This window comes from Phascolarctos cinereus, unplaced genomic scaffold (genome assembly GCF_003287225.1).
Source record: "Phascolarctos cinereus isolate Bilbo 61053 unplaced genomic scaffold, phaCin_HiC Scaffold_1;HRSCAF=81, whole genome shotgun sequence".
Taxonomy (NCBI): domain Eukaryota; kingdom Metazoa; phylum Chordata; class Mammalia; order Diprotodontia; family Phascolarctidae; genus Phascolarctos; species Phascolarctos cinereus.
This window is the reverse complement of record NW_027555514.1, coordinates 268,981,286-268,992,003: the sequence shown is the minus strand read 5'-3', so window position 1 is coordinate 268,992,003 and position 10,718 is coordinate 268,981,286. Positions and strand designations below refer to the sequence as shown.

The 10,718-nt window shown below is 38.8% G+C and overlaps 1 protein-coding gene across 1 annotated transcript in view; it reads left to right on the top strand.

Annotated features, from left to right (window-relative positions):
- The first annotated feature begins 264 nt into the window (after nt 1-264).
- Nucleotides 265-10,718, top strand: part of LOC110202710 (ankyrin repeat and sterile alpha motif domain-containing protein 1B-like) — a 262,667-nt gene continuing 252,213 nt past the window's right edge. Inside the window, exon 1 of the mRNA XM_020978977.2 lies at nt 265-425. Coding sequence (XP_020834636.2) covers nt 296-425 — 130 coding nt within the window. The 5' untranslated portion in view covers nt 265-295. The remainder of the gene's footprint in view (nt 426-10,718) is intronic.

The following is a 10,718-nucleotide window of genomic DNA, read 5'->3' as shown; positions in this document are numbered from 1 at the left end:
GCCCAGACCTCTGTGGATTTAAGGCTAGCTTTCATCACTAACTGGAATGTAAGTTAAATGATAATGATCTGATTTGTAATCTTTAAAACTCTTCCCAGATATTGGGAATCTCAACATTGTCTTCCTCATTCAGATTATTCATCAGTTTTCCTGCCATCGGTTTTGGAAGAAGCCACGCAGCTGGTTGTCTCTTTGGGTGTTATACATGTCAAATGGTGCTGAGTTTTTTGATCATGGAGGTGCCTCTCTTCTATTTCAGGAGTCCTATCCAAAGAAGAGAAATTATACGCTAGAAATGGTGCCATCTGCTTCCCTCGATCCATTTTCTGCTGAAAATGAAAATGGCCTCAGTGACCTCACAGATACAGCGGTCACAAAGAAGCCTTGCTCCTTAGAAATAGCAAGAACGCCTTCCTCGAGGACAGGTAATGGGATATTTTGGAATTGTCCTACACCTACATAGAGAAGGATGAACTGAGCTCTTTCAGTATGGGCATTGCTTGTCCTTCATTTCTGAAGAGGACCATGACATCAGGAAGGTGATGTCATGACTTGCAAGTGAATTGGATTTAAGTGAGAGAAGGCTGCACAAAGTCACCAGCCTCACTTTCTCCTCTACAGCCAGCTGGGTCCAGTGGCGAGATATAGATTGGGATGACTAGAGATGGCCTCAGATGCAGTGGGAGACCTTGGCCTTCTTAAGTTCAGGTCTTTCCTGGGTCTCAGTTTGACTGAGTCAATGACCATTCAATGATTAAGGCTAGATAGGAAATGAGGCAAAGAATGGCATCTTTTACCTAGTCAAAAAAAAAAATCAATCTGGTAGGGGAAGACCTTCAGGGTTTCTGGCCAAAAGAGAAACAGTTGCTATTTACACTTACTATGAGCTATCATAGCCCAAACAATGGCAAAGTGAAGCTTAGGCTGGGAGCTATTATTGGCTAATCAAAGAGAGTGAGAATGATTTGCGTTTAAGGCATGGTCCTTAAAAAAATCTAACCTGTAAACCCCAAGATATATGGCAAGGTTTCAGCGATCAAAATTTATATTCCTTTGGGCAGAACACCCGCAGGTAAGGGCATGATTCCCTATGTGGATAGAGGCAGAGGAAGGAGAGAAGGAATAAAGGAAGGAAGGTGCTGCATTACCCAACTGGGACTGGCTAGTTGGGTCCCTAGTGGGGCAGCTACTACTCCTCACAGATTGTTATTTGTCCTTTGTTTTTGAAAAGACCACGACATCAGGAAGGTAGTGTCATGACTTGCAAGTGAATTGGATTTAAGTGAGCCATTTGGGTCCATTGACAAGATATAGACCAGAGAGACCAAAGATGGCCCCCTCAGCATGGGCAGTGCAGATAGGAAAGCACCAAAATAGCACAAATAACATCACAATGTAAAAAACTGGCAGCAAAAGTTGAAGTCAATTCATGTCAACTTGTGTGTACTGACTTTGCTTCAGAAGAAAGGCTCTGGGCTTTTCTTGACCCATTGATCCAAATGCTACAGAATAGTGCCTTGGAAAGAAAAAGGCCTTGGAGTCGGGAGACACAGATGTGAGTCTTGGCCTTTACAAGTGAGCTTCCTCCAAGTTTCATTTGTAAAACGGGGCCAGTACTCTGACTACTTTTCAAGAGTATAGTAAGGGATGAACTTTATAGAATTTGAAGTGTTAGGCACATGAGCTTTTAATATTATCATAATTACTCATGCCCATTTTACATATGTCTTCTCATAGTTCCTCTTTGGTATTTAGGGTATACTCTATAATTTTGCAACACTTATTTTTATTGGTTTGGGGTTATTGTCACATTTACATTGTTGTAATCATCACATATGTTGTCTTCTTAGCTCTGCTTATATCAGTTTGCGTCAGTTCACATAAGTCTTGTAGTGCTTCTGTGTTCATCACATTTAGTTGTTTCTTATGGCACAGTCATTCCATCACATTCATATATCACAACAAAATACAATTCTTTAACATAAACAAATATTCACTAGTTATTAATTACTCACATCACAGGAAAATAATATCACCATTTTGAGCAAGACGAAAAAAATAACAAACATCAAGGTATAGTTCAAGGTATAGTTTGATAAAGACTTATCAAACTTTTGTGGTTGTCAATATTTTCTTAATCTAACTGGCTCTGCCTCTGAGCTTAAATAAAGTTGTTTACCATGAAAATTTTCTGAAAGTGAAAAACCATACAGCTGTAAACCTCTCTTTTTATCTCTAGCACCTGACACAGAACTGCACACGTAGTAGACACTAATGAATGTGTTAGATTGAATTAGATTAAGTTGAATGAGGAGATTGAGGTTTGAAAAATGAAGGGATTTGCTCAAGGTCACAGAATCCGTCAGAGACAGTAAATGATGGGGATTCAAAGAAAGGCTTAAGGGAGTCGAGCTTGTAATCTAATCAGAGAAGATAATACATGAAAAGAAGATGGAAAGAGAGGAAACCAATGTATGGGTCTTGACAAGTCCTGCAGCTGGGGTTAGAAAGGATCTAAAGGGTGTGAATTTCAAAGTTGATTTCATCTTGCTGGATGATGACTTTCTGGAGATCATGAAATCCAGGGGGTCAACCAGGTGGGAAATGATGACATGAATTGTCTGAGTGCTCTCCTTAAGCGGTGGAGGATTAGGGAGCAGCTCTCCAAGATCTAACCTTCATCTTCTCCAGTCAGAGAGGAGGAGCTGCCCAGAGGCAGAAGGTACTGAGGAGATAGGAGTTTCAGTATGGATATCATCTTGCAGAATGAGGAGTTTCTGTTGGGGTAGGGGGAATGATTCCAGAATCTCAGATTTAGCAGGAATTTCATAGATCTTCTTATGCAGATCTGAGCAAGAGCAACCTGATCAGGAATCCACTCTGTTATGTACTTAACAAACAGCAATTTGCCTTTGTTTTGTCCTACAGGTAGTTAGGGGCAAGGCCAGGTTTCCTGACTCCCAGTCTAGAACTATCTCATTATACCAGATGTAGATTTTGTCATCTGGCAATGGTAATTTGGGGTTTTCTTGGAAAAGATACTGAAGTGGTTTACCATGTCCTTTTCTAGCTCATTTTACAGATAAGGAAACTGAGGCAAATGGAGTTAAGTGATGTGCCCAGGGTCACCCAGCTAGTAAGTGTCTGAGGCTGGATTAGAACTCAGGGAGATGAGTTTTCCTGACTCCAGGCCTGGCACTCTATCTGTGCCACTTAGCTGAAAATGATAATATTATCTAAGAATACAGGCTACTGAAGGCAAGGGCCTATTTCATTTTGGTTATTTATTTGTATCTAGGTAGCACAGCGGATAGAAAACTGGGCCTGGAGTTGGAAAGACCTGAGTTCAAATGTGACATTAGAGACTAGGAAGATGATCCTGGGCAGATCACTTAACCTTGTTTGCCTCAGTTTCCTCATCTGTAAAATGAGCTGGAGAAGAAATGCAAACCAGTCCAGTATCTTTGCCAAGAAAATCTCAAATGGCATCATGGAGAGTTAGAACCAAAAATAACTAAAAAACTCCACTACCACCACCACCACTACCACCATTACCACCACCATTACCACCACCACACACACACACACACACACACACATATATATACCTTTGTGTATATGTATGTATGTGTATATATATATATGTATATATATATATGTGTGTGTGTGTGTGTGTGTGTGTGTGTGTCTATATATATATGTACATAGAGAGACACACATACAAATACACGTACAAATATACACACATATATTTTGTTCTGTTCCCCACCAAATATTTTGTATTAGTCTGAAAAAATTTCAGTAAGATTATAAGTTCTCTTAGCACTCCTACAATACAATTAAGTATTGACTGCTTTTTTACTGTAGTCCCACTGTGTATTTTAAAAGTCAACAATTTTATAGTAATGTGTTTTATTTCCATGTTCCCTAACAAGTTCAGTTCCAAATTAAAGCAATTTTAGTTTATGTTTAGAAAAAAATGCACTGAGATATTGATAGTAGAGTGTGTTTGTGTGTTGGTCTTCAGGGACCATTCAGAAAAAGTTATGATAAAAGTAATCTTTTCTTCTCTGTGTTAAAAATTAGGCTAAAATAACTTATAATAGCTTGGGTTCAATGGAATTCAAAGTTTACAAAACCTTTCCTGCATGGCGTCTCAGTGAGGGAGCTAGCTAGTTCAGATATCATTATCTCCCTTTTATGCATCTGGAAATGCAGGCACAGAAGTGAAATGACTGACTTATAAAAAATAATGTCAGGAACTAAATACGACAAAAAGTGGAAGCTGGCAAAGGAAGCTAAGGACAACAAAAAGAATGATTTTTGAAGCTGTATTAGAGAAAAGGGAAGGACCAAGGAGGGATAGGATTGCTGTTACTTATGGCCAGAATGATGATAATGAATTACACAGGGAAAGCAGAGCTTCTCAACTCTAACCTTTGTTCTTGCTCTAAATGAGAATGATTTTTAGCTTGGAAAGGATATAACCAAAAAGAAAGACTAATTCCCAAGATAAGAAGGAAGATTCTTACCAGGAAGGAACATTTCTCCAAGGCAGCTATGCTGTCCGTTATGAGTTCTCCTAAGAAGTGTATGCAGTTTTATGAACTTGCTTTAAAAAAAAATTTGATTACTGTATTTTAGTAGAATTGATTTCCTTTGTAATCCTGTGTATTTGAAACTATTATTCTGAAAAGCAGTCCGGAGGTTTCACCAGTCTACTAAATGGGGTCCATGACATGTGCGAAAAACCCCCTAAAATCCCAAGAGTCTAGTAAAGGCACTGGAAGCAGGACACTAATATACACAGTGATGTTAAAAGCATTCCTGAAAATAACCAGTGCCCAGCCTTAGTTGCAAAGGGACCATGGTAAAATTCACACTTTTTTCTTTTGGTAGTGAGCTTGCAGACTGCTAGTGTAGAATGCCTAATTTTCTCTCAGTGGCAGTTGATGAATTGAATACTTTTGTTAGAGCCGAGAAGACCTGAGTTTGATTGCTGTCTTTGATGCAGGCTGTCTCTTCAATTCTAGGCAAGTTACTTGGCCTCTAACTGCTGCAGACTACCTTCTGAGACTAGAAGATATACCGGAGAAGGGAGTTTCCTTGCCAGGAGTTCCCTATGCCAATGATATTGTAGGCCCATTGCCCATGCCTATTCTATTACTGAGTTTATGGACATGTCAGTGGAAGGTAGCACTTAATGATTAGTTCTGATCACAGAAATGCTATGGGAGACAATCCAAAATGGCCCATCAACATACCTTACAAATACTTCTATTTACATTGGATGTGTTTTCTGTTTACTTCTCTTCCTATGTGTTGTTTCTTCCCATAGAGTGTAAGCTCTTTGAAGGCAGGAACATTTTTCATTTTTGTCATTGCAACTTAAGCACTTAATAGAGTGCTTAGCTGCATAATAGGTGCTCAAAATGCTTGCAGTTTGATTGAGAAGAGCAGAAATTCTGACATAAGGCCGCCAGATAGGGTTTAGTAAGAGGGTCTTCCAAAGGGTTCAGAGAAAAAAGATATAGAATCTTATTGCCTAAAATTTGGTAGTGGAAATCAGCTCAAGAAGATTGGGATTCTCTTGGAAATGATATTCTGAAGCCACTTAAAAAAAACCCACAAAGAGAGAGCTATCTCAAGAGACCTACAGAGATGCACAGAGAATTTTTTTTTATTCAGTCATGTCCAATTCTTTATGACCCCATGGACCATAGCATACCGGATCTTTCTATCCTCTACTATCTCTTGAATTTTTTCAGGTTCATGTTCATTGTTTCCATGATACTATCAGTCCATCTCATTCTCTGTCATCCCCTTCTCCTTTTGCCTTCGATCTGTCCCAGCATTAGTCTTTTCCAATGAGTCCTATCTTCTCATCATGTGGCCAAAATATTGAAGTTTCTGCATCAGTATTTGACTTTGCATTGAATTAATTTCTTTCAGTGTTAACTGATGGGACCTCCTTGCTTCCTAAGGGACTCTCTGAAGTTTTCTCCAGCACATAATTCAAAAGTATCAGTTCCATTGCACTCAGCTTAGATTTTGTTTTTTAAATAGGCATATACAGAAAACTTGAGCATAGACAAAGAACGGATGAAAAATGTAAAATCATGGCTTAGTCATATGAAAATAATGGAATTTTGAAAGGAATGCTAAGAACAGCAACAACAAAGAGTTTTTCTTTTAGCTATCCTAGAGTGAAGAAGATGCCCAAAGGAAGTTGGATTGTATAATGATCGTGAGTGAATGGATAAAGGGAGAAACACTCAACTTGTACTCTGCCTTCATTTTCTCTGCCAAGAGTAGACTGGAAACGAAAGAACAAAAACTGCCTAATCAAGAGTAATGTGGAAAATAATTAAGGAGATAATAATAGTGCATCTAGTTGTCTTTGAATTCAACTGGATGCAGATGAAATATATCCCAGAGGAGAGAAAGAGCTAGAATATACAGAAGTTACTCTTGGTGATGTTGAGAAAATATAGAGGATGGGGGAAGTGTGACAAGCCTGAGAAGGGCAGCTCTCTTAAGAAAAAAACAGAAAGGAATGAAGATGGCAAACCATAGCTTGGTGAATGAACATGCTTTTGATTCCTGACAAAATTCCTGAATTGTGTCATTAAAGGGATAGTTAGTGAATATTTAGAAACAGAAATGATCAGAAAGGGGAACCATAGCTTCCTTAAAATCAGATCATGCCACACTCAACTTCTTTCCTTTGCTGGTAGAGTTACTGGAGCAGAGTGATGCTGTCTTCACAATTTACTGAGATTTCCACCAAATATTTAACAGGTCTTCAATGCTATTGTTGGGGGAAAGAGCTGTGGGTTAGGTGGTAGGTCACTTAGTTGGCTTCAGAACTGGACCCAAAGAGTCATTACTGTCTTGATGTCAGTGCAGCGTCCCAGGGACCAGTCTTTGGCTTCTTGCTCTTCAATGTGTTATATCACTGACTTACATAAAGGCATGGATGCGATACCTATTGAACTGGAAGATGCCACAAAGCGGGATAGGGTAACTAACATGTTTCCTGACAGTCAGGATCTAAAATGAAGACAGATTTATAGCTAGAAATGACTTCAGAAGACATCTAGTTCTTCTCCCTCCTCTTACAGATGAGGAAACTGAGGACATGAGAGGTTATTACTTGCTCAGGTCCTACAGCTAGTGACTGTCAGAGGTGGAATTTGAACCTAGGTCTTTCGGACTCCAATTCCAGCCCTTTACTCTCTCTGTGGGTTTTGAAAACAACAGTGTTGGATCAAATGTAAAGGGAAAAAGAAAATCAATAGGGATGCATATTAAAAAAATCATACACATGGGGAAGGTGGTTAAAAATAAAAGCTTTGACAACTCTGGTCCAGACCCAGAGGCTCTATTTAGTTTAATCAGTTGCCTACAGGCAGCCTCAGAGTAGCAGAGACCAGTGCCTTCCCTAGGGCTGTTGGTAGCAGCTGTTACCTTTCTGCCTGCCTCATTTTGATAATATCTTCAGATATGTGAAGGGCCATCTTGTGGAAAAGAAAATAATTCTATTGTGCACCACTTTAAGTGATAATGTGAGAAAGGACCAAGGGTTGAGAATCACAGGAAGGTGGAATCTTGGCTTAATCTAACAACTCCCTAATACAAGACTTGGAAATTTACTTTAAAAAGTCATTAGATAATGAATGGGCTGTCTCATGAGGTGGTAAGTTCTCCATCCTTGGAAGAGCTGCAATGGAGGCTGGACAACTGGTTGTTAGCATGTTAATGAGGGGTTCCTGCACTGGGTGGAAGATTATATAGCCTTACATTCCCTTCTAACTTTGTTTATCATAATAATTGTATTACTATTTTTTTCCAAGCACCTTAAAAATATTATCTGTTTTTGCCAACAGTTCTCCAAAAATACTGATTCAAAATATAGCTTGGATCTTTAAATTTAATTACAGGAGCATAACTCCTAACTTTTTTTAAATTTATTTTTAGTTTTCAACATTCGCTTCCACAAGATTTTGAGTTCCAAACTTTCTCCCCATCTCACTCCTTCCCCCACCCCAAGATGGTATACATTCTGAATACCCCTTCCCCTAATCTATCCCCCTCACTTCTATCACACACACCCCTTCTCTTATCCCCTTCCCCTTCTATTTTCCTATAGGGCATGATAGATTTCTATACCCCATTGCCTGTATCTTGTTTCCCAGTTGCATGTAAAAACAGTTTTTAACATTTGTTTTTACAACTTTAGGTTCCAAATTCTCTCCCTTCCTCCCTTCCTACCCACCTTCATTGAGAAGGCAAGCTGAGGCCCTGTCTTTGTGGGTGTGGCCCATGCTGAACTGTGCTCCTCTCCCAGCCTGGTGCAACAGATGTTTCCTCCCAAACTTCCAGGTTGTTTTGGGTTGGAAATTTGTTTCATTCTGTCTTTTTGTGGGTTCTATTGCTCTAGAATTTGTTTAGAGCCATTTTTTACAGGTTTTTGAAGGGGTTTGGGGGGAGAGCTCAAGCAAGTCACTGCTTTTATGCCACCCTCTTGGCTCCGTCTTCATAACTCCTAATTAAAAAAAAATTATCACTGAACATTGTATCCAGTTACTCAAAAAAAGTGTTGAATTTGTAATCAGAGTACTCTGAGCACCTTCACATAAATTCTTATGCTGGCACATACTATGTGACCTCAAGGAAGCTTAGCCTGCTTGACCCACCCACCCCCATCTGTAAAATGAGGAGTTAGGACTAAATGATCTCTAGATAGACCTTTCAGATCCAGATCTGTTTGCCTACAATTTCATGTTGAGAATTTGGATAGCAAAGAAAGTATTAAATAACATCTTCATGGAGAGTCTACTGTAAGTGCCTGCCATTCAGCCAGGCTATAGATCCCAGAAAGAGAGAGGTATGAAGAAGTCTGCCTTTGCTCCTAAGACTCATAAATATATGTTGATCTTCAGAAAAATGACTTTACATTAATTTCCCTCACATGCTCTATATTCCGGCCAAACTGCCCTATTTACTACTCTCTCTATGACATCTCTATCGCTTGTCTTTCTTTGCATAGCCTTTCTTCCATTCTTGGAATACTCTTCTTCCTTACCTTTACCAGCTGGAAATCTTAGTTGCTTTAAGGTTCAGGAAAAGTTCCGTCCTGTACAAGACGCTTTGAAAAAAAAAATCCCCAATGGTTAGTATTTCTCCTAAAAATACTTTAGATTTATTTCGTACTGAGTAACATATTTATGTTGTTTTCCTTTCACCATAGTAGGAGGTAAGCTCCTTGAGGACAGAGTCTTACTCATGACCCATTTGGGCTTTTCTTGGAGTGGTTTGTCATTTCCTTTTCCAGCTCATTTTACAGATGAGGAAACTGAGACAAACAGGGTTAAGTGACTTGCTGAGGGTCACATAGCTAATAAGTGTCCAAGGCCAGGTTTGAACTCAGGAGGACAGGTCTTCCTGACTCTGGGCCCAGCACTTTATGCACTGTATCACCTAGCTGCCCACCTAGCTGTTTACTTTGCATCATTTCATATATATCTTCCCATGTTTCTTAGTATTTATCATATTCATCCTTTTTTATAGTTCAGTAATATTCCATTAAAATTATGCAACACAGTTTGTTGAGCTACTCCCCAGCCAATGAATATCTACATTTCCCCTTAATACTTTGCCATCATAAATTGTGCTGCTATAAAATTTTTGGTATACATGGAGTCTTTCTTTTTATAAATTACCTCTTTGGGGCTGTATAACCACCAGTGGAATCTCTGATTCAAAGAGTAGGGACATTTTATTTTCTCTTAACATAATTCCAAGTTGCTTTCCAGAACGGTTGAACCACTTTACATCTCCACCAAGAATGCCTTAGTGTGCTTCTCTTTCCACCTCTTCCAGCATTTCTCTTGGTAGCTTCATTGGCTTCCTTCAAGTCTCAACTAAGTCTCACTTTGTGTAAGAAAAGACTTTTCTAGTCTGCCTTAATCTTAGCCACCTTGCCTCTGTTGGCTACCTCTGGGTCATCCTGTAAAATTGTACATAGTTGTTTGCATTTTGTCTCTCTCATTACACTGTAAGCTTCTCAAGAGTAGAGACTGTCTTTTGTCCTTCTTTGTACTGCCAGCACAATCCCTGACACATAGTAGGCACATAATAAAAACCAAATGGTTGATTAATAAAGACATCAAAACCATGGATAGAGACTTGTTCTTAAGGCATTATTGTCTTCACTCAATCAAAAGATGAGAATGATAGGTAATAGGGCAATTTTATTAACTTGTGCAATAGTCCTCCAAAAAACTAACTACAAAAAGTAACAAGATAACGATTTGCCTTTGAACTATTTAATTACTGTTCCTAATTAATTATTTAATTACTGCTCATAATAAATTAATTCAAAATAGAATTAGATGAGCAGAATGAGTAAATTATGATGAGACTGACAAAAAAATGTGACTGATATATGATTTTGTGGGGGGGGGATTCTCTCTACCACCCCATTCTACAATGAGTTGATTAGTAGTTAAATTATTAAATAAGTCTCAGCCAATTGTCTGAGCCAGAGCAGTAAGGAGCAGTGATGATGTTTGAACCCAGGTCTTCCTGACTAAGCATAAGCCTCTCTCTGCCATGCCATACTTTCTGTTTAAAAATAGGAATAAAGCAGAGAGATGAAAAGAAAATAAGAATACAGAAAGATAATAGCATAATGATAACAATAATAGTAATAA